We start from the raw sequence: 24,736 nt of genomic DNA on the forward strand, positions 1-24,736 counted from the left end.
GTTTACAAGGAAAATGAAAAGACCTGGAATAGTAACACTGAAGAGGAGGAAAATTGGAGAACTGACACTACACTACCCAACTTCAAAAATTACTATAAAGCTACGGTAATCAAGACAGTGTGGTATTGGCAAAAGAATTAACACACGGATCAATGGAACAGAATAGAGAGCTTGGAAACAGATCTCAACTGATCTTTGACGAAGGACCAAAGGCAATTCAATGGAGAAAGGATGGTCTTTTCAACAAGTGGTGTTGGAACAACTAGATATCCATAAGCCAAAAAAAAAAAAAAAAAGAAAAGAAATTGGAACTAGACATAGATTTTACATTTTCACAAAAATTGACTCAAAATGAATCATAGATATAAACATAAAATGCAAAACTACAAAACTTCTAGAAGATGATATAGGAGAAAATCTAGGTGACCTTGGCTTTGGCAATGACGTTTTAGATACAACAGTAAAAGCACAATCCATGAAAGAAAAAATTGGTAAGTTGGACTTTATTAAAATTTAAAACTTCTGCTCTGCAAAAGACACTGTTAAGATGATGAAAAGACAAGCCACATATTGTAATAAAATATTTATACAACACATATGCAATAAAACATCTTGTATCCAAAATATTAAAGAACCCTTAAAATTCAACAATAAGCCAGATGCAGTGGTGTCCCCTTTAGTCCCAGCTACTGAAGAGGGTGAGGCAGGAGGATCGCTTGAGCCCAGGAGTTTGAGTCCAGCTTGGGCAACATAGTGAGACCCTGTCTCTAAAAAAGCAAAGCAAACCTCAACAATAAGAAATAATCCGACTAAAAATATGGACAAAAGATACACAGCAAAGAAGATAGCATCAGCTGATTAATGGATAAACAAAATGTAGATTACTGCTACAATGGAGTATTCTTCAGCCATAAAAAATCTATTGAAGTACTTTGACATGATACAACATGGATGAATCTTGAAAACATACTAAGTGAATAAGCCAGATACAGAAGTCCACATACTGTGATTTCACTTATATGAAATGTCCAGAATAGGCAAACTCATAGAGAAAGCACATAGGTTATTGGTTCCCAGGGAATGGGGGTGGAGGGGAATTGGGAATAATTGCCGATACGGAGTTTGGGTGGGAATGAAAATGTCTTTTTTTTTGAGACAGGATCTCACTCTGTCACCCAGGCTGGAGTGCAGTGGTGCAATCTCAGCTCACTGTAACCTCCGCCTCCCAAGCTCAAGCAATCCTCCTCCTCCTCAGCCTCCCGAGTAGCTGGGACTACAGGCACACACTGCCATGCCCAGCTAATTTTTTTAAAATTATTTTATTTTTTGTAGGGACGGGGTTTCACCTAGGCAGCTCTCGAACTGCTGGGCTCAAGAGATCCACCTGCCTCAGCCTCCCAAAGTGTTGGGATTACAGGTGTGAGCCACCACACCTGGCCAAAAATCTCTTGAAATTACTGGTGTTGGTTGCACAATAATGAATATACGAAAAACCATGGTAGTGTAAGTACATTGTAAAATGGTGAACTTTATGTTATGTGAAATATCTTTTTTTTTTTTTTTTTTTTTTTTTTTGATACAGAGCCTCACTGTGTCTCCCAGGCTGGAGTACAAAGGCACGGTCTCGGCTTACTGCAACCTCTGCCTCCCAGGTTCAAGTGATTCTCCTGCCTCAGCTTCCTGAGTAGCTGGGATTACAGGCATGTGCCACCACATCCGGCTAGTTTTTGTATTTTTAGTAGAGACAGGGATTTACCTTGTTGGCCAGGCTGGTCTCGAACTCCTGGCCTCAAGTGATCTGCCCACTTTGGCCTCCCAAAAGTGCTGGGATTACAGGCATGAGTCACCACACCCAGCCTATATCTCCATTTTTAAAATGCTACAAATGTTTTAAATTGGTAAATAATTTGAATACGTGTTCCTCAAAAGAAGATACATAAGTAGCCAATGAGAATAAAAAGAGATGTTTAACATCATTCGTCATCAGGTGTCTTAGTCCATTCTGTCGGCTATAACAAAATACCATTTTTTTGAAGGCTGAAAAGTCCAAGATCAGTTTCCAGTGACAGCTGGTTTCTCAATTCATAGATGGCACCTTCTTGCTGTGTCCTCTCGTGGTGGGAGGGGCAAGGCAGCTCTCTGGAGTCTCTTTCATAAGGAAAAAATTTCATTCATGAAGTCCACCCTCATGACTAATCATCTCCCAAAGGTCCCACCTCCTAACACCATCACATTTGTGATTTGGTTTCAATATATGAATTTGGAGGCATGGTGTGGGGTACAAACATTCAGACCATAGCATCAGAGAAATGCAAATTAAAACAATTAGATACTTCTTCAGATCCACTAGGATGGCTGCAATCAAAATAGTACATAATGAGTGTTGGTGAAGATTTGGAGAAATCAGAATCCTCATACATTGATGGTGAGAATGTAATATTGTGCAACCACTTTGGAAAAGTTTTGCTTAGAGTTACCATATGTTCCAGCAGTTTCACTTCTAGGTGTATACCCCAGACAAATAAAAACATGTGTCTACACAAAAACTTGTATATGAATGTTCATACCAGCATTATTCATAGTGGACACGAAATGGAAACAATAAAAATGTCATTCAACTGATGAATGTATAAAAAAACATGTTAAGCCAGGTGCAGTGGTGTATACCTGTAGTCCCAGCTACTCAGGAGGCTGAGAGAGGAGGACTGCTTGAGCCCAAGAGTTTCAGGCTATACTGCACTATGATCATGCCTGAGAAATAGCCACTGTACTCCATCCTGGGCAACATGGAAATATCCCATTTCTAAAAGAAAAAAAAAAGTCATACGTCATATATCCATAAAATGGAATTTATGGCCATTTAAAGTAACACAGTACTGACACATGCTACAACATGGAAGAACCTTGAAATATTATGCTAAGTTAAAGTCAGTCAGTCACAAGACCACATATTGTATGATTCCCTTTATATGAAATGTCCAGAATTGGCAAATCTATAGAAACAGGAAGTAGATTAGTGGTTATCTAGGGCTAGGAAGATTGACAGATGACGGCTAAAGCCTTCAGGGTTTTTCTGGGACAATGACGAAAATGTTCTAAAACCAACTGTGATTATTGCACAACTCTGAGAATATAGCAAAAATAATTGCATACATTAAATGGGTAAATGTATGATATGTGAATTATATCTCAATAAACCTGTTAACAAAAGTTCATAATCCATCATGAGTTAGAGTTAGCGGAAAAAAGAAAACAACTGCAGAAATAAGAAAGAGGGCCGGGCGCGGTGGCTCAAGCCTGTAATCCCAGCACTTTGGGAGGCCGAGACGGGCGGATCACGAGGTCAGGAGATCGAGACCATCCTGGCTAACACGGTGAAACCCCGTCTCTACTAAAAAATACAAAAAACTAGCCGGGCGAAGTGGCGGGCGCCTGTGGTCCCAGCTACTCGGGAGGCTGAGGCAGGAGAATGGCGGGAACCCGGGAGGCGGAGCTTGCAGTGAGCTGAGACCCGGCCACCGCACTCCAGCCTGGGCGACAGAGCCAGACTCAGTCTCAAAAAAAAAAAAAAAAAAAAAAAAGAAATAAGAGAGAGATCACAGGCACTGGAATGTTAGATAATGATAATTTGAATAGTTAATTCATGATTTTCACAACACCCTTTAAGGAAGATATTATTATTATTATTATTATTTTGAGACGGAGTCTCGCTCTGTCACCCAGGCTGGAGTGCAGTGGCATGATCTCAGCTCACTGCAAGCTCCACTTCCCGGGTTCACGCCATTCTCCTGACTCAGCCTCCCGAGGAGCTGGGACTACAGGTGACTGCCACCATGCCTGGCTAATTTTGTTTTTGTATTTTTAGTAGAGATGGGGTTTCACCGTGTTAGCCAGGATCATCTTGATCTCCTGACCTCATGATAAGGCCGCCCCGGCCTCCCAAAGTGCTAGGATTACAGGTGTTGAGCCACCGCACCTGGCCAAGGAAGATATTATTGTTTCTATTTTACAAATGAGGTAACTGAGACACAGGAATAATTTACCTAAGATCCCATAGCATAGAACAGTGGACCTGGCATTTGAACATATAGCTGGGTTAAGGAGACCATTCCTTTCTAAACTACACTGCCTCTTTTAAAAACAAAATAGTGATCGTGAGACTGCACTGCAGCCTGGGTGACAGAGTGAGACCTTGTCTCAAAAAAAAAAAAAAAAAACAAAAAACAACAAAGTGTATGTGTAATGTGATTTAATACTACCTTACTAAAATTAATAATATAAAAATTAAAACAGCAGATTAGACATAGCTGAAGAGAGATAACCAATGAATTCCAAGATAGATCTGAAAAAATTACCTAGAATACAAACCAAGGAGACAAAAATAAAGAGATTAGGAAACAGGCCAGGCGCAGTGGCTCAGATCTGTAATTCCAGTACTTTGGGAGGCCAAGGAGGGAGAATTGCTTGAGCCTAGGAGTTGGAGACCAGCCTGGGCAGGGCAACACAGAACATAGGGACACCCTGTCTCTACAAAAACATAAAAAGTGAGCCAGGCATGGTGGTGTACATCTGTAGCTATTTGGTAGGCTGAGGCAGGAGGATCCCTTGAGCCCAAGAGTTTGAGGCTTCAGTGAGCTATGATCATCGTGCTATTACAGCCCATCTTAGGTGACAGAGCGAGACCCAGATTGCAAAGGCACTGTAACAGAATGAAAAGACAAGCTAGAGATTGGGAGAAAATATTTCAAAATCATATTCAACAAAGGACTCAAATACAGAATCTATAAAGAATCCTCACAAAACTCAACTATAATAAACCATTGTTTAAACCCATTTGTGCCAGAGGTTGCAAATTTTTTGTGTGTGAAAAATCAGACCTTGGCAATGATCTTGAGTAGTAGGATATAGGTTACTCCCACTAGCTTAATAATGAAATGAAACACTAGGCATAGAGAGGTTAAAAAAAGACAAGGTCTGGCTCTGTTGCCCAGGTTGGAGTGCAGTGATGCAATCACAGTTCACTGCAACCTCTGCCTCCAGAGCTCAAGCCATCCTCCCACCTCAGCCTCCTGAGTAGCTGGAACTAAAGGTGCACACCACCCAGGTAATTTTTGTTCATTTTTTAAGAGACGAGGTCTCCCTATGTTGCCCAGGCTGGTCTTAAACTCCTGGGCTCAAGGGATTCTCCCTCCTCACCCTCCCAAGGTGCTGGGATTACAGGCGTGAGCCATCGTGCCCAACCAAGGTTTAAACAAATCCTTAAGAAGTCTAAGAAATGAACATTTAAAGCAGAAATTAATAGATTACCATACAGAACTCCAGTAAAATTGATTAATAAGTCTAAGGACTGGTTATTTGAATAACAAAAAAATCTGGAACAATTTTCTGGAATTACAAATTAACAAAACTGAGCTAAAGATGAAACATCTAAAAAGAGCAGATACTCTGCAGGCCTTTGCTCAACTATTCCAAAATTTAATTCTCCAGACCTCTGTTAACTTTGATTTTGGAATTATTTCAGGGTTCTGTTGAGAAAATAAGTTATTTGAATGTTGTAGACTCCACAGATCTATCGAATGTTGAGGTAACTGGTTCCTGTTTTATGTTTTTGAGAACTTTTTTTGAAATTAAAACTTTTTTTTACTATTTCAACAGGATTTTGGGATGTAGAAGATTAAGATTGTTAGGCCGGGCACGGTGGCTCAAGCCTGTAATCCCAGCACTTTGGGAGGCCGAGATGGGCGGATCACGAGGTCAGGAGATCGAGACCATCCTGGCTAACCCGGTGAAACCCCGTCTCTACTAAAAAATACAAAAAACTAGCCGGGCGAGGTGGCGGGCACCTGTAGTCCCAGTTACTCGGGAGGCTGAGGCAGGAGAATGGCGTGAACCCAGGAGGCGGAGCTTGCAGTGAGCTGAGATCCAGCCACTGCACTCCAGCCTGGGCGACACAGCGAGACTCCGTCTCAAAAAAAAAAAAAAAAAAGATTAAGATTGTTCAGGCCGGGTGCAGTGGCTCACATCTGTAATCCCAGCACTTTGGGAGGCTGAGGTGGACGGATCACGAGGTCAGGAGATCGAGATCATCCTGGCTAACATAGTGAAACCCCGTCTCTACTAAAAATACAAAAAAAAAAAAAAAAAAAATTAGCCGGGCGTGGTGGCGGGCACCTGTGGTCCTCGCTACTCGGGAGGCTGAGGCAGGAGAATGGCGTGAACCCGGGAGGTGGAGCTTGCAGAGAGCCAAGATTGCGCCACTGCACTCCAGCCTGGAGGACAGATCGAGACTCCATCTCAAAAAAAAAAAAAAGGAGATTGTTCATTGTTCATCACCCTTATCTTGAACTGGAAGTTGATATTCTCTTTTATGCAACATGGCTTCTATGATAAACCTTTGATTTAGAACCTTTTTTTCTTGCTCTGTTGCCCAGGCTGGAGTGCAGTGGCACAATCATGGCTCGCTGCAGCCTTCAACTCCTGGGCTCATGCGATCCTCTTGCCATAGCCTCTTGAGTAGCTGGGACTATGCACACACACCACCATACTCAACTATTTTAGAGAGAGTCTTTTCATGTTACCTGGTGTGGTCTTGAACTCCTGGCCTCAAGCAATCCTCCCACCTTGGTCTCCCAAAGTGGATTACAGGTGTCAGCGAACACTCTTGGCCCACAATTCCTAACACTGCTAAGAGCTAACCATTTCTACAGCATACTCACTTTTTGAAACATTCCTCTGGTAAGGAAACCAGGTCGGAAAGTCCAACTAAGTTCTGTGACTCACTCAGGATCACATATTGAGTCAGTAGTGGAGGGGATTCCAGCTGAGTAACCCTTCTTCTGAGGTGTCTAAGTTAAATGGAAGTTTCAGCCACAGAGCTGACCCACTATGCTTTCTCATCCCTGAATTCCTCAAAGTCTCAGAAGTCTTTGTTCTAATCTTAATGGGAATTTGCTCATATCTTCAGCTTGACAAATCAAAATAAGATCTGGAATAGTACTCATGCTACTCAATTGATTCCTCTTGAAAACAGCCCTATGTGAAGAAACATCAGGGATCATTATCCCCTTTACAAAAGGGAATCCGACTTAGAAAGGTGAAGCGTCACTCAAGGTTTAAAAACAACACCACTACAGTAGAAGAGTGAGGAGGCTTTGAATGGTATATTCTATTGGGCAATTTGAGACCTGGAAATCTATGTGTATAAATATATGTATAGCAATCAGTATTAATCAATAATCAACTCCCTTGCCCCTAAATCTCCCCTTATAAATCTAGCCTTTGGGCTAATCTATCTCTCAGTTTAGCACCAAATTGTTCTCTCTTTAACCCAAGGCCTGTCTCCATTTAGAAGGCAAATTCAAAAACAGGCTAAATCAAACAAGGCCATCATAAAGATCCTCAGGGCAAGAAGGCTCAAAAATACAAAGGGAAAACCAATACCAGGAATGCTATAAACATTTTATTTATTTATTTTTTAAGAAAGTAACTTCAGAAAAAGAGGAAAATATCTAGATCATTTATTTATACATATATATATATTTTTAATAAAAACCTTTACATAATCTTCATGCATAAAGACCCAGGTGTGGCCATATTGCCTGAGACAGCCCTAACACCAGCTATCTCATGCCATTACCTGGGGCTCCCTATAGCTGTCAGCAGTGTAGCAAAGGCCCTCTGCCTGCCCCTAACGCCCAACTCCATGCCTGCCTCAGTCATGGTTTGCTTCTGGAAGGGATGATGGAGGGTGGAAAATGCTTTAGAGCTAACATGGGATGAACAGGGAGGGTTACCCAACCTGCCATTTTTTATCCAAACTCTTCAGGCAAATCCAGACAGACTCTCAGCAAGATGACTGAAAACCAGGGACCAAAACAAATTCTGGGAGCTTCCCATAGACATGTCACATATGACCAAGGGCTCCTGCACATAGTAGTAGCAAAGGTATGGTGTTCATGGAACACTAAAGGCAGGAACAAAAGAAGCTCTGAAGATCAATCCCTCCATGGCAGGCATTCACTTCTGCCCTAAGTGTGTCAGAAAGATCCCATTCTGTTTCCTAACTCAGGCCAACCCTCCTCTGCCTCCAAAATTCAGTGTTAACTAACCAATTACTTAAGAGACGGATCCCTCTTCCTTCTGTGGATAGTTCACCTGTTAAGGATCCATTACCACCTGTCTCACTCCTCCTAAGGAGTCCTAGTATAAAAGGGCCAGGGTAGGAGTAGGGTAGCTGGTTGGCATGGAGGGTCACAAGATCCAGAATGGCTAGGGGTGAAAAAGGATTCCCTGGTTCTTTGGGGGATTCTGCCAAAGGAGCTTTATTGACCATTTATTAAAAGGAAAAACACTGGTCTTGAGGATGGTAAAAAGAGAATTGTCTCCTCTTCTGGGTTCCAGAAGCCCTTATGCTATGTTTAGTATTAAGAAAAGCCCTGAACAACTGGAGGATGCTGCTTGTGGCAGCAGGGAAGGAGGGTAGATGCCATAGCCAACCCAGAGAATGGCAAACAGTGCCAATCCAAACAAGGCAGGGAACCTCTGTGTGGTGAGTGTGAACGGGCATGTGAGTGTGATGCAAAGAGTCTGGGGCTCACAGGCTCCCAACAGCGAGTTCTCGCAGATAGGACTGGGTAAGGCTGCGCAGTTCGTCCATGGCATAGTCCTCAGGCATGGGGAGCCGGCCAATGTGGGGAGCCAAGAGGCGCAAAGGGACTCGCTGAGGGTCTGGTGTTGAGTCGGAGGTTCTATCAGGAGCATGATGCAGACTCAGCACCACCCGCAGCAGGTTGGCTACACGTTTGGCCATGTCTAGAGAGAAAAACTAGAGTTAAGCACTGAGCATGGGTCTAGAGAACGGTGGCAGGCACTGAGGGTGGGGTGTAAGATAAAAACAGGAAGCAAGAAGGCAGAAAAAGTGAGGAGATTAGAGGCTTACCTGACTGAGCTAGGCGATCTTTAGCATTGTAACACTGAATCTGCTCTATGCGACTGCACAGTGAAGTCACTTTGATGTGTAACTGCTCCAGGTCATAACCTGAGCAATCCACCTACAAAGAAGCAGAGAAGTCAATTAATCCAAGGGGAGTTCCTATCACTCAATACCACCTAAAGACTCTATACAAAACCTCGAAACAACAGTGAGGTGAGGGAGGGGAAAATCCAAGATGACACAGGGTCAAGCCACCACCATCTAGTGGAGGACAAGGCACTAATTATGCAGTAATAGACAAGAGGAAGGTAACATAGTGTACACAGCCTTGGACTAGGAAAGTCTTGAGATCCCGAACGATACAGCAAGCTTTAATAATACAGCACCAAAAATCAAGATAAACTGGGTTCAGAGAGTTGGTATGACTTCTTAAGAGCACACAGGAAGTAAAAAATGCAGCCTGAACCAACATTTAATTTAGGTCCCCTGACTCCAAGTTTATAGCCTTTTCTAAAACACCAAAAAAGCTGGGTGCAGGCGGCAGGAGGATCAAGAGCAAGACAAATTATTTGCTCTCATGAAACTGACAGAAACTAAATAAGAAAACATGAAACAGTAATACATCCTGAAAAATCACAAGCCATGTAGATAATTTAAACAGGTGGATGTTGCAGAGAGAAACTGGATAGCTACTTGAGACTGGAGGACCAAGAGAGGCTTCTTCAAGGAGGTCATATTTAAGTCGAGACCTGAATTACAAGGAGAGAGCTTAGCTTTCCAGGCAAAGAGAAGACAGCTAAAACTCCCAAAGGTGAGAATTCAAAGGAGATTTACATGGTGACATGTGGGGTAAGGGGGAAAAGCAGAACAAGCCAATACTAGAGAGGTTTTATGTAACACAGGCTTTTTTTTTTTTTAAAGGGGGGTCTCGCTATGTTGCTCAGGCTGGTCTCAAGCAACCCTCCTGCCTCAGCCTCCCAAAATGCTAGGATTACAGTCACGCACCACCACATCCAGCTATGTGCTGGCACATTGATAGTTCTCTTTGCTTAACCCCTATACTTATGAAGCTACAGTAACTGCTGCTTTACTTGTATATATCCCCCCCACAAAATCATTATTTTGGTAAGGGCAGAACACATACTGTTTACTTTTATATTCCCCAAACCCACTACAGTGCTTGGCACACAGTGAGTTCTCCATAATAGTTGTGTGAATTACTGAATATTCAATGAGAAAGTGGTTTCTTCAAGTGATTATTTAGAAATGATGCTCTTGATTCATATGAAAAGTACAGCAAACATTGAATTACGCCTATTATGTGTCAGGTGCTGTACTAGGAGTTGGAACTTTGATGAGGATAATAACAGGTAACAATTATTAAGCATTTAGTGGAGGCTAAGGTCAGGAGTTTGAGACCAGACTGGCCAACATGGTGAAACCCTGTCTCTACTAAAAAAAAAAAAAAAGGCTGGGCATGGTGGCACACGCCTGTAGCCTGTAATCCCAGCTACTGGGGAGGCTGAGGCAGAATTGTTTGAAGCTGGGAGATGGACGATGCAGTGAGCTGAGATTGTGCCACTGCCCTCCAGCCTGGGTGACAGAGCAAAACTCTGCCTCAAAAAAAAGAAAAAAAAAAAAAAAGCATTGAGTACATGAAAGGTACTACGTTAAACACTTTATGTAGATTTGGTTTAATCTTTGTGAAAATCTGTCAGATATGAGCTGTAATTTGTACTACTGTCTACCCCACTCACCTTTCTCTTTCAGATGGAGACAAAGGAGGTAGTTAACTTGTTCAAGATTACATAGCCATTGAATTTGGAAGCCACAAATCGAATCTATGAGTCTGATTCCAGAACTTGAGCTGTTAACCTCTATACTCTATTGCCTGTAACCTTAAAAGACCTTCCCAAAAGGGGCTTATAGCAACCTTGAAATACGAATAAGTAAATACAACATGGTCTGACAGGTGCACTAGTAGAATAATGTACTAAGTATCCTGGTAGTAAGAAAGTGCAATTATATCTCTGGGGGAAAAGCAGGGAGAAGTAGGGGTAACAGCAATCTAGATCTTAAAGGATGAGTTTCAGTGTGCTAGGTAAAGTGTGGAACATAATATGGTTTGTCAGAAACACCAGAAGTAATTTAGTGTGAGCACAGCAGGCCAGCAAGGCTGGAATGTGGAATAAGATTGGTAGGAGTAAGGCAAGAAACGTAAAAGCCTCTAAAAGGACTTGAATCCTGTATTTATTATAATGAGTTTGGTTTCTGCACCATAAGCAAGCAGTGGAGACTCATTTTACAACTACAAAGACTGACCTTAAGACTGGGTGCAGTAGCTCATGCCTGTAATCCCAGCACCTTGGGAGGCCAAGGTGGGCCAATCACTTGAGGCCAGGAATTTAAGACCAGCCTGGCCAGTGTGGTGAAACACCATCTCTACTAAAAATATAAAAATTATCTGGGTGTGGTGACACACACCCTATAGTCCCAGCTATTTGGGAGGCTGAGGCATGAACATCACTTGAGACCGGGAGGCAGACATTGCAGTGAGCCACGATCACACCACTGCACTCCAGCCTGGATGACACAGCAAGACTCCTTTAAAAAAAAAAAAAAAAAAAAAAAAAAAAAAAAAAGATTGACCCCAAGACATTTTAATGAAGACTTTAAAAACCATATTTGCAATTTTTTTTTTTTTTTTGAGACAGAGTCTCACTCTGTCCTCCAGGCTGGAGTGCAGTGGCCGGCTCTTGGCTCACTGCAAGCTCCGCCTCCCGGGTTTACGCCATTCTCCTGCTTCAGCCTCCTGAGTAGCTGGGACTACAGGTGCCCGCCACCTCGCCCGGCTAGTTTTTTTGTATTTTTTAGTAGAGACAGGGTTTCACTGTGTTAGCCAGGATGGTCTCGATCTCCTGACCTCGTGATCCGCCCGTCTTGGCCTCCCAAAGTGCTGGGATTACAGGCTTGAGCCACCGTGCCCGGTCCGTATTTGCAATTTTAAAACATGCCAAATGATGTGTGAAACAGCAATCCTCACCAAATCTCCATTCTTACTTTATCTTTCATCTTTGGGCTTCTCACTCAAACTAGAGCTGAACAAGGGGAAGGGACTGTCTATAGACAAGTCTCAGGAATGTCTATTGAACATACTAGTTGGTAATCAACATAAAGAAGTGTTTTTAAGTTTCGAAACAGCTCTCAAACGGTTATATCAAATGAGCCTCAGCAAGATGCCTGCTTTGACAGTGCTATCTCTGTCAATGTGTTCTCAAATGTATACTAAAGCCTTGTGAGGTCTCTAAAGATTTAAGGGCCTGAGAAAAGGAAAATCAGACAGCAGTTTGAGGATCTCAGGTACCTGCTGTATATGGTGGAGCATTTCAATTACTCTAATATAGTCCAGGTAAACAAGCCCAGATGTTTCCCAATCCTGAATTAGGCTGCTGCGCTCTGGAGGTGCGAGGTCTTCCAAGAACCCCTTCAGGTAGTCATAGTTCTCATTAATGATGGCATCTGAAGAAACAAAATATTAAGCACAACGTCTGCACAAGTGCATAGTTTCCAAAAGTACAGAAGACATGGCAGGAAGACATAAAGGAAGGAGAAATAATGTTGGCTGGACTTCAGAATTAAAAGCAGGCATACCTCAGAGATACTGTGGGTTCCATTTCAGACCACCACAATAAAGCAAGTATCACAATAAAATCACAAATTTTTTGGTTTTCCAGTGCATATAAAAGTTATGTTTACACTATACTATTGTCACTTATTAACTGTGCAACAGCATTATGTCTAAAAAACCAATATACATACCTTAATTTAAAAATCTTTTATTGCTAAAAATGTTAATCACTTGAGCCTTCAGCAAGTCATCTTTCTGCTGGCGGAGGGTGTTTCCTTGATGCTGATGGCTGCTGAATGATCAGGGTGTTGGCTGCTGAAGGTTGGGATGGCTATGCTAATTTCTTAAAATAAGATAACTGAAGTCACTTCTCTCAAACCCAGCTGCTGCTTCATCAACTAAGCTTAAGTAATATTCCAAATCCTTTGCTGGCATTTCAACAATGTTCACAGTATCTTCACTAGGAGTAGATTCCATCTCAAGAAACCACTTTGTCTACAAAGCAAACTCCTCATGAGTGACACCAGTTCAGTCACATCTTAATGCTCTATTTCTAATTCTAGTTATCCTGCTGTTTCCATCACATCTGCAGGTACTTCCCCCACTAAAGTCTTGAACCCTTCAAACTCATCCATGAGCGCTGGATTCAATGTCTTCCATACTCCTGTTATTTAATGTTGATATTGTGATCTCCTTCCACGAATCACAAATGTTTTTTGTGTTTTTTTTTTTTTTTTTTTTTTTTTTTTTTTCGGGGCCTCTCTCTTTCACCCATTTTGGTGTGCTAGTTGCTGGGTCCCCCCGTCCCTGCAAGCTCCGCCTCCCGGGTTCACGCCATTCTCCGGCCTCAGCCTCCCGAGTAGCTGGGACTACAGGCGCCCGCCACCTCGCCCGGCTAGTTTTTTGTATTTCTTAATAGAGACGGGGTTTCACCGTGTTAGCCAGGATGGTCTCGATCTCCTGACCTCGTGATCCGCCCGTCTCGGCCTCCCAAAGTGCTGGGATTACAGGCTTGAGCCACCGCGCCCGGCCTGTTTTTTGTGTTTTTTAGTTGCAGTCTCGCTCTCTCACTCAGGCTGGAGTACTGTGGTGCGATCTTGGCTCACTGCAACCTCTGCCTCACAGGCTCAAGTGATCCTCCCTCCCACCTCAGCCTCCTGAATAGCTGGGACCACAGGTATGTGCCACCAGGCCCGGACGATTTTTTCTATTTTTGGTGTAGATGGGGTTTCACCATGTTGCCCAACCTGATCTCGAACTACTGATCTCAAGAGATCTGCTCATCTTGACCCCACAAAGTGCTGGAATTACAGGTGTGAGCCACCATACCTGGCCCCAAATGTTCTTTTTTTTTTTATTTTTCTTTTAAGACAGGATCTCCCTGTCACCCAGGCTGGAGTACAGTGGTGTGATCATGGCTCACTGCAGCCTCAACCTCCTGGGCTCAAGCAGTACTCCTGCCTCAGTAGCTGAAATTACAGGCATATAACACCATGCCTGGCCAATCACAAATGTTCCTCTCCCACCATCCACCCCAGACAGGGTCTCACGGTGTTGTCCAGGCAGGAGTACACTGGCATGGTCATGGCTCACTGCAGATTCAACCTCCCTAGGCTCAGGTGATCCTCCAATCTCAGCCTCCCAAACAGCTGGGAATATAGGCACACGCCACCATGCTCAGCTAATTTTTGTATTTTTTGTAGAGATTGGGTTTCACTACGTTGCCCAGGCTGGTCTCGAACTCCTGGAGCTCAAGCAATCTGCCTGCCTTTGCCTCCCAAAGTGCAGGGATTACAGGTATGAGCCACCATACCTGACCCACAAATACATCTACAATGGTGAATCCTTTCCAGAAGGTTTTCATTTACTTTCCCAGATCCATCAGAGGAATCACTATCTACATGGCAGCTATAGTCTTATGAAATGTATTTCTTAAATATAAGGCTTGAAAGTTGAATTACTCCTTGGCCCATGAGTTGCACAGTAGATGTGTTAGCAGGCATGAAAACAACATTAATCCTCCTTTTACATCTCCATCAGAGCTCTTGGCTGACTAGGTACATCATCAATGAGCAGTAATATTTTGAAAGAAATATTTTTCTCTTTCTGAGCAGGTTTCAACAATGGGCTTAAAGTATTCAGTAAACTGAGCTAGAAATAGATTTGCTGGCCAGGCGTGGTGGCTCACACCTGTAATCCCAGCACTTTGGGAGGCCAAGGCGGGTGGATCACGAGGTCAGGAGATCGAGACCATCCTGGCTAGCATGGTGAAACCCCGTCTCTACTAAAAATACAAAAAAAATTAGCCGGGCGTGGTGGTGGGTGCCTGTGGTCCCAGTTACTAGGGAGGCTGAGGCAGGAGAATGGCGTGAACCCAGGAGGCGGAGCTTGCAGTGAGCCGAGATTGTACCACTGCACTCCAGCCTGGGCGACTGAGCAAGACTCTGTCTCAAGAAAAAAAACAAAACAAAACACACACACACACAAAAAAAACAGATGTGCTGTCATCCAGGCTTTGTTTTTCCATTTATAGAGCACAGGCAGAGTAGATTCAGCATAATTCTTAAAAGCCCTAGGATTTTTAGAATGGTAAATGAGCATTGGCTTCTACTTAACATCACCAGCTGAATTAGCCCTAAAGAGAGAGTTAACTTGTCCTTTGAAGCTTTGAAGCCAGGCATTGACTTCTCTTCTCTAGCTATGAAAATCCTTGGTGGCATCTTCTTTCAACAGATGGCAGTTTCATCTACACTGAAAATCCGTTGTTTAGTGTAGCCATCTTCATCAATGATCTTAGCTAGATCTTCTGGATAATTTGCTCTCCATCAGCACTTGCTGCTTCACCTTGCACTTTAATACGATGGAAAGACAGCTTCTTTCCTTAAATTCCATGAAGCAACTTCTGCTAGCTTCAAACTTTTCTTCTGCAGCTTCCTCATCTCTCTCAGCCTTCACGGAACTGAAGGGAGATTAGGCTTTTGCTTAAGGGAATGTTGGGGCTGGTTGCATCTATCCAGACCACAGAAACTTTCTCCACATCAGCCAGAAAGCTGTTTCACTTTCATATCATTTGTGTGTTCACTGGAGTACACTTTGAATTTCGTTTAAGAACTTTCCTTTAACACAACTTGGCTGTTTGGCAAAGAGGCTTATCTTTTGGCCTATCTTGGCTTTCAACATGCTTCTCACTTCAAGCTTTTGTTTAAAGTTAGAGTTGTGCCACTCTTCCTTTCATTTGAACATTTAGAGGCCATTGTAGGGTTATTAACTGGCCTAATTTCACTATTGTTGGGTCTTAGGAAATAGGAAGGCCCGAACAGAGGGAAAGAGATGGGGATGGCCAGTTGATGGAGCAGCCAGAAAATGCATATTCATCAGCTGACCATCTTAAATGGAAGCAGTTGGTGGCAACGAAAACAAAACAGCAACATCAAAGACTGCTAATCACAGATCACCGTAACAGATATAACAATGAAAAAGGGGCTGGGCGTGGTGGTTCACGCCTGTAATCCCAGCACTTTGGGAGGCTGAGGTGGGCAGATCACGAGGTCAGGAGATCGAGACCACCCTTGCTAACATGGTGAAACGCTGTCTCTACTAAAAATACAAAAAAATTAGCCGGATGTGGTGGCGGGCACCTGTAATCCCAGCTACTTGGGAGGCTGAGGCAGGAGAATTGCTTGAATCTGGGAAGCAGAGGTTGCAATGAGCTGAGATCGTGCCACTGCACTCCAGCCTGGGCGACAGAGCAAGACTCTGTCTCAAAAAAAAAAAAAAGAAAAAAAAAACAAAGAAAAAGTCTGAAATAATGTGAGAACCACCAAAACGTGAAACAGAGATAGACATGAAGCAAGCATATGTTGGAAAAATGGTGCTAATATACTTGCTCTGTGCAGAGTTTTCCAAACCTTTAATTTGTAAAAAATGTAGTATCCGCAAAGTACAACAAAATGAGGTATGCCTGTATTCTGAAATTCTCCAATGGAAAATGTGAAGAATTTCTAGTTTCAGGTCCTTAAGAAGATTATTTCTGGTGTTGTTGGAGAAAATTCTCATAAGTAAACAAAGAGCTTAATAATATTAGCACACATCAAGGGTATTTCTGGGAAATGATAACAGTATTGCTATCTACTCCTGCTCCTCTAGCGCCTTATCCTGGCTAAGCCTCTTCTGCAGAGAGCTCTTGCAAAGTGTGATTTGATTCAAGATGGCCATGTCCTATGTTGAGTCTTATTTCCAGTCTTACCCCATTATGGAGGTTCAGAGGCTGGTAGAATTTGAGGTGATTCCAGGAGATGTGGGAGGGACCCAGCACTCACCAGAAGCTAAGTGTCGGATGATGAGCTTGTGGCAGCGGTTCCAGTGCCCAGCCTTAAATAAACAGAGGGCCTCTAAGTGCTTGTCAGATTCCATGTGTGCTCGTACAGCTTTGGCCTCATGAATCCATTCGGCAGGTACACAGAGCTTCTGGGTAAGGAAAGTCTCTTTAGCCCAAGATTCAGGGGTCTCCAAAAGCTGGCAGTGCCGGGTAAGCAGCTCTCGAACAGCCTTCTCACGTACGCTATAGGGAGAGATAAGCTAGAATAAATCCCATCCTCATTCATGGAGAAGGCTGCCCCAGGCAGCTTAGAGTGGCCCTTGGGGCAGTCTCTTCAACTGCAGGTCGTTTTTTTTTTGATGGAGTTTCACTCTTGTTGCCTAGGCTGGAGTGCAACGGCTGATCTTGGCTCACCGCAAATTCCGCCTCCCAGGTTCAAGTGATTCTCCTGCCTCAGCCTCCAAAGTAGCTGGGACTACAGGCATGTGCCACCACACTCGGCTAATTTTGTATTTTCAGTAGAGGCAGGGTTTCTCCATGTTGGTCAGGCTGATCTGGAACTCCCAACCTCAGGTGATCCCAAAGTGCTAGGATTACAGGCATAAGCCACCACACCTGGCCTAAACTATGGGTGTTGGTCGCTTTAAGCTTCACTAAAAAAATCAAAAGTGATCACACAAGTATTAATTTTTAAAAATAACAGCATTGGCCAGGCACGGTACCTCACGTCTGTAATCCCCACACTTTGGGAGGTCGAGGTAGGTGGATCACATGAGGTCAGGAGTTCAAGACCAGCCTGGCCAACATGGTGAAATCCTGTCTCTGATTTAAAAAAAAAAAAAAAAAAAAATTAGCTAGGCATGATGGTGGGCGTCTGTAATCCCAGCTACTCGGGAAGCTGAGGCAGGAGAATCGCTTGAACCAGGGAGGCAGAGGTTGCAGTGAGCTGAGATCTCGCCATTGCACTGCAGCCTGGATGACAAGAGCGAAACTTCGTCTCAAAAACAAACAAACAAAAAACATAGCATTAATTTTAAAAAATAAACTAAAGTATTTTCATGTTCAAAAAGTTGGGGCTCGGCCGGGTGCAGTGGCTCATGCCTGGGTGAGAAAAATAAATAAATAAAAAATAAAAAAATCCAAATCTAGGGGTGGCTTCCCACTCCCCAGAAAATGCTTCCCCCAACTGGGATTTCTTATTTCCCATCTAGTAACAACATTTCCTTGCCACCACCTAGAAGATCTAGACTAGGACTAGAATGGGAGAATTATGTTCCATAGAGCAATCCTCTTAAGTTAGTTCCCAAACTTCTCCCCTCCCTTTCTCCCACATGGTCAGTACAAGCATACAAAAGTAGCTTTAAAAGGTAATGTCGGGTCGGGCGCGGTGGCTCAAGCCTGTAATCCCAGCACTTTGGGAGGCCGAGACGGGCGGATCACGAGGTCAGGAGATCGAGACCATCCTGGCTAACACGATGAAACCCCGTCTCTACTAAAAGATACAAAAAACTAGCCGGGCGTGGTGGCGGGCGCCTGTAGTCCCAGCTACTCCGGAGGCTGAGGCAGGAGAATGGCGTGAACCCGGGAGGCGGAGCTTGCAGTGAGCCGAGATCCGGCCACTGCAATCCAGCCTGGGCGACAGAGCGAGACTCCGTCTCAAAAAAAAAAACAAAACAAAACAAAAAAAAAGGTAATGTCTCTCCTAGGTCTTTGTTTCTTCTCTCAAGCCGTCAGCCTTCCTAATTCATTCTTTCTCTACCTCTACATCAAAGCCCCTTTAAGGAGAGTCCTTTTATATCTGGGCCAAATAACTAGTCATTTAATTTCAGATCAAAACTATTCTCCTCATTGTGAACTCTCTTCTGAATTCCTAGGCTTTTCAATGACTTCCACTGTCATCACAACTGCCTCCTTTTTTATATTCTTTTTCAGGAAACAAAATCTGCTTCTTCACAGTCAACTCTGAAACATTAGTCATCCTATCAGCCAGTCTTTTACCATGTGAAATCCTTTATGACTGTGTTTAAATAAACTTAAAAAAATAGCCTGGGGTCATTTCATTGCCTGTTAAGGGGGAAGAAGAAAGAGAAATTGCTTAATGAGAAGACAATCCCAGATGCTTTATACTTTTACTCTTTTAATTTCACAATCACCTTTAAATAGAAACTAATGTTATGCTTCTACAGGCCAAAAAAAAAAAAAAAGGCTTAGAGAGTTAGAGAGTATCTTTATCCCAAGTCAAAAGTCAGCTTTACCCTATGTCAAAGTAAGTACGTGGTAGATCTAGAATTTAGACCCAATTTCCCTCCACACCACGTAACACAATAGTGTAGCATAGTGATAAGAGTACAGACTCTGGATGAAAGTTGGAAACCTCACTCTGTCATTTACTAGCTGTGTGACCTTGGACAAAAGTTAAGCTCTGTGTCTTGGGTTACTGATCTGTAAAACAGAGATAATAAGAGTGTCTATCTTATAAGTCACAATGAACATAAAACAGTTAATATATATGGTGTAGAATATAAACGTGTAAAAGCACTTCAAGTACTACATAAATGTTCATTTTTTGTAATTACTATAATACCATACTGCTGTCATTAACAAAAATCTCCACTTATCTTGTTCAAACTGTAGTGAAGAGGCACTTCTCCACTTTTTTTAAGGACAGAGAACTAAAACATATATACCTCAGCACAAGGCTGTGTGAATAAACACAATACTATCAAGCTTAAGGGGTAGGTTGGTGACAAGGGATGACCAGAGAAAAAGCAAGCCAGTGGATGGAGAAAAAGCAGGGACCTTTTTGCTAACCCATTACATCACTGCCATGGAGTCACTGAGGCAGCTCAGCCAACACTATTTCTGTGTAATTCCTAAAAATGCCACATTCACCTGAATCTGGGATTCAGAAAAGAGTCCACAATGAGGAGAATAGTTCTGATCTGAAATTAAATGACTAGTTCTTTGGCCCAGGCATAATGCTATTGTTCCATCTGGGCATATCCTCTCATTTCCACTTCATTATTTCCTATTCCAATTTTACAGGTTCTTTGACTCTTACACCTCTAGAAAGAATTTCTCTGATCAATGCAGTTCACAGAGATCTTTTTTTCTCAGTCTGCTGAGAGACTTTGTGATAAATATTACAATTTGGCACTTAATCAAAGGAAGTCTCAGTTTTAACTGGTTTACATGAATACAGAAACAGTCTGGGCTAAGGGTTTAACTATCTTGAGGTTTATCACAATGCTGGATCTAACACACATTCTACACAATTACTTGCTAAACTGAACCGTAAAAGACTGTCATTCCTTTGGAATTGCCCTGTAGTGCTAGATGTACCCAGTGGGTTCAATGGCTTCTCACTCACCATGAGTTGTCAATGTGCAGGAGGACAAAGATGGCCCACTCCCAGAGTCCCTCACTTTCCAGCTGGCCAGCATAACTGGCCTGTAGCACACCTTCACACTGCGCTGAGAGATGGGTGTAGTTAAGAGCCCTCAGCACTTCCCACAAGTGCCAGCTTAGGCGGTAGTCCAAAGGATCTGCTGTTATGCTTCGAGGCTCCAGCAGCTGGTTGAGATCATAATGTCTGCAAAGAATGTGTTGAGAGTCAAAATACACAGCCAGGAGACGGCCTGTATTGATATGTCAACTGTTCTGCTTATGTCTAAGACAATAAAAGAATCTGAGGGTAAAAGGCATTATAGGCCTTCTCTCCCTCCAAGCCTATGTTTTATCAATCTATCTCTGGGTTCAGCCAGACTTTAGATCCTACAAAGAAACAAGGCACCTTCTCTTCTAAGGCTGTGTGATCTAACAGGTTTGCTGGTAATGGTTTGGCGTATGCATTTTACCATCCTGATATAGGGAGTCTTCACAGTTCTCACCCTTCCATTCCTTCATTATAATGTCATTACCTTTTTTTTTTTTTTTTTTGAGATGGAGTCTTGCTCTGTTGCCCAGGTTGGAGTGCAGGGGCAAGATCTCTGCTCACTGCAAGCTCTGCCTCCTGGGTTCATGCCATTCTCCTGCCTCAGCCTCCCGAGTAGCTGGGACTACAGGCACCTGCCACCATGCCTGGCTAATTTTTTTATATTTTAATAGAGACTGGGTTTCACCGTGTTAGCCAGGATGGTTTCTATCTCCTGACCTCGTGGATTCACCGCCCTAGCCTCCCAAAGTGCTTGATTACAAGCAGAAGCCACGCTCGGCCTCTACTTTTCTTAACCATGTAAAAAATACAACTACTTATTATCTTTCAGATTGCTGTATAATCTGCAGTTACTGGATGCTAATTTTCCTGTTTGAACAGCTAATTAGTCTTCATTAACAATTAGCCTCTAGAGCTGCATATTTTACCTTTTGGCTTCCAGTAGATACCTATTATTTTTTATATAGCAGGTCCTTTCAGGTGTCTCATGGTTTTCAAAGTGTCCTGCAGATAATTTTGTATTTTTCTTCTGCTGGGAGCCCAGGGATTTTTTTTTTTGAGACAGAGTCTCGCCTGCCGCCCAGGCTGGAGTGCAGCAGGATCTTGGCTTCACTGCAAGCTCCTCCCCGGTTCCCTGGCCCTCCTGCCTCAGCCTCCGGAGCTGGGACTACAGGGCCTCGGCCACCTCGCCTCGCTAGTTTTTTGTATTTTAGTAGAGACGGGTTTCACCTGTCAGCCAGGATGGTCTCGGGACCTCCTGACTGATCCGCCCGCCTCGCCTCCCAAAGTGTTGGGATTACAGGCTTGAGCCATCACGCCCGCCAGAGCCCAGGGATTTCAATGGTCCCAAACCAGTTGATATAAAAAGTTATTAGCTTGCAATTCACATATGTAGTTTATACTACTATTAATTCACATACTAGCTTGCAATTCACATATGTAGTTTATACTACCAAGTATAAACTTAGTTAGATCCCACACCTGAAAGTTTTATAGATCTGAGGATTGGATTACAAAGCAGTAAACTAACTGAGATCACCCAAGATCTCAGACATCTTACAACTGCCTTACACCTCCCTATGTAATGAGTAAAGGTTTCCTACATCAGTGCTATTGAACAAAACATTGTGCCTTGACCAATTTGAAAGCCACTAGCTACCTGTGGCTAGTAAATATTTAAAATGTAGCAACAGGACCGGGCGTGGTGGCTCACACCTGTAAACCCAGCACTTCAGGAACCCGAGGCAGGTGGATCACCTAAGGTCAGGAGCTTGAGACCAGCATGGCCTATATGGTGAAACACCATCTCTACTAAAAATACAAAAATTAGCTGGGCATGGTGACAGGCACCTACAATCCCAGCTACTAGGGAGGCTGAGGCAGGAGAATCGCTTGAACCCAGGAGGCAGAGGTTGCAGTGAGCCAAGATCATGCCACTGCACTCCAGTCTAGGTGACTAGAGGAAAACTCTGTCTAAAAAAGAAAACTAAGGCCTGGCCCAGTGGCTCACCTGAGGGCAGGAGTTTGAGACCAGCCTGGCCAACATGGTGAAACTCCATCTTTACCAAGATGTAGCTACAGTCAATGAGTAAATAAATTTTAAATTTTATTTAAATTAATTGGCTGGGCTGGGCGCGGTGGCTCACGTCTGTAATCCCAGCACTGTTACTACAGTGTTTTCACCATTAAAATTTATGATCTTGGTCTTTCCTTCTTGCCTTTGTACAGGGCCAAAAGAGAGGCACTGGCCACTTTGACAACCTTAAAGCAGACTCCAGGAATATCACCAACAGCACGACCTTTTCAACCAAATCCAGAATTCTGGAAAATTTTTGAAAGAGAAGGTGCAAATTTTATCTAAAGGTTTTAGTCATACTAATTATACATTTCAAGAGACCAAGAATACATTTACTATCCCATTCTGGCTTTGGTTTCTCTATCCATTTCTGATATTTTGAAGTATCCTTTTCTTTCTCTCTTTGACATATTTAAAACTGCACATATCTAGAGTACACAATTTTGATGAGCTTTAACATATGTAGGCCGGGCACGGTGGCTCAAGCCTGTAATCCCAGCACTTTGGGAGGCCGAGACGGGCGGATCACGAGGTCAGGAGATTGAGACCATCCTGGCTAACACAGTGAAACCCCGTCTCTACTAAAAATACAAAAACTTAGCCGGGCGAGGTGGCAGGCGCCTGTAGTCCCAGCTACTCGGGAGGCTGAGGCAGGAGAATGGCGTAAACCCGGGAGGCGGAGCTTGCAGTGAGCTGAGATCCGGCCACTGCACTCCAGCCTGGGCGACAGAGCAAGACTCCGTCTCAAAAAAAAAAAAAAAAAACGTAGACACCTGTAAAGGCACCATCACGATCAAGAAAATAAACACAGCAGGGTGCAGTGGCTCACGCCTGTAATCCCAACACACTGGAAGGCTGAGGTGGGCGGATCACTTGAGGTCAGGAGTTCGAGACCAGCCTGGCCAAGATGGTGAAACTCTTGTCTCTACTAAAACTACAAAAATTGGTAGTGTATGCCTGTATTCCTGGCTACTCAGGAGGCTGAGGCACAAGAATTGCTTGAACCCAGGAAGCAGAGGTTGTGGTGAGGTGAGATCACACCACTGCACTCTGACAGAGTGAGACTCCATCTCAAAATAATAATAATAATAATAATAATAATAATAATAATAATAATAATGACTCAATTGTAACCTCAACCTCCTGGGCTCAAGCGATCCTCTCACTTCAGCCTCCTAAGTAGCTAGGACTACAAGTGCATGCCACCATGCCCACCCGACATAAGAAATTTTTTTTCATAGACATGGGATCTCATTATATTGCCCAGGCTGGTCTTGAACTCCTGGGCTCAAGTGATCATCCCACTTCAGCCTCACAAACTGCTGGGATAATACAGGCATGACACACCATACCTGGCCTTTCTTATTACTGAATTTTCAGAGTTCTTGATGTATTCTTGGATACAAGTTTTCTGTCAGATCTACAAATTGTAAGTATTTTCTCCCAATCAATGGTTTACCTTTTCATTCTCTTAATAGTCTTTCTATAAGAAGCAGTTCTGAAATTTTGTTGAAGTCCAATTTACCAATCTTTTTCTCTTATGAATTGTGTATTTAGTGTCCACTTAAGAAATCTTCTGCCTAACCTACAGTTGCAAAAATTTTCTGCTTTGTTTTCTTCTAGAAGGTTTATAGTTAAGTTGAAATTTAGGTTTGTAATCCATTACGAGCTGGATAAACAATAGAGATAACCAATGAAGCCAGAAGGTGGTTCTTTGAAAAGGTCAATATGATTGCTAAACTCTAGGTAGACCAACCAAGAAAGAAAGAGGACACAATTATTGAATACAAATTACCAGTATCAAAAGGAAAGAGATGTTGTTAAAGATCCTACAGATATTTAAAATGGTTAACAAGGAAATGTTATTAATAACTTGATGCTAATAAATTTTGTGACTTTAGGCCAGGTGCGGTGGCTCACGCCTGTAATCTCAAGCGCTTTGGGAGGCCAAGGCGGGTGGATCACGAGGTCAGGAGATCGAGACCACCTTGGCTAACAAAACAAGGCTGGGTGCAGTGGCTCATGCCTGTAATAGACATTTTAGCAAAGATGTACAGACGGTAAATAAGCACATGACAAAGTGCTCAACATCATTAGACATTAGGGAAATGCAACTGAAACAATGAGAATTTCCAGTATGGGAAGATGAAAAAAGTTCTGGAGAGAGTGGTGATGATTGTATAACAACGTGAATGTACTTAATACCACTGAACGGTATGCTTAAAATGGTTAAAATAGTAAATTTTAGTTACATTTTACTACTAGATGATTAATACAGTTAAATACTGGTCAGGTGCAATGGCTCACACCTGTAATCCCAGCACTTTGGGAGGCTGAGGCGGGAGGAT

General features: G+C 43.0%; 1 protein-coding gene across 7 annotated transcripts in view; it reads right to left on the reverse strand.

Moving 5' to 3' along the window:
- Positions 1 to 7,437: 7,437 nt before the first annotated feature.
- The window catches only part of NUP98 (nucleoporin 98), a 130,978-nt gene continuing 113,679 nt past the window's right edge, over positions 7,438 to 24,736 (reverse strand). For 4 of the 7 annotated variants that reach the window (XM_031653235.1, XM_031653231.1, XM_031653233.1 and 1 more), the window contains exons 29-33: positions 20,249 to 20,470; positions 16,880 to 17,121; positions 12,297 to 12,451; positions 8,939 to 9,050; positions 7,438 to 8,811 (exon numbers count right to left, since the gene is read on the reverse strand). In XM_031653235.1, coding sequence (XP_031509095.1) covers positions 8,594 to 8,811; positions 8,939 to 9,050; positions 12,297 to 12,451; positions 16,880 to 17,121; positions 20,249 to 20,470 — 949 coding nt within the window. In that variant the 3' untranslated portion in view covers positions 7,438 to 8,593. Of the gene's footprint in view, positions 8,812 to 8,938; positions 9,051 to 12,296; positions 12,452 to 16,879; positions 17,122 to 18,559; positions 18,943 to 20,248; positions 20,471 to 24,736 lie in introns of those variants that run through there. The other 3 variants (XM_031653234.1, XM_031653238.1, XM_031653236.1) reach the window with 3 other exon arrangements.

The sequence above is a fragment of the Papio anubis genome, chromosome 12, assembly GCF_008728515.1.
Source record: "Papio anubis isolate 15944 chromosome 12, Panubis1.0, whole genome shotgun sequence".
Lineage (NCBI taxonomy): Eukaryota > Metazoa > Chordata > Mammalia > Primates > Cercopithecidae > Papio > Papio anubis.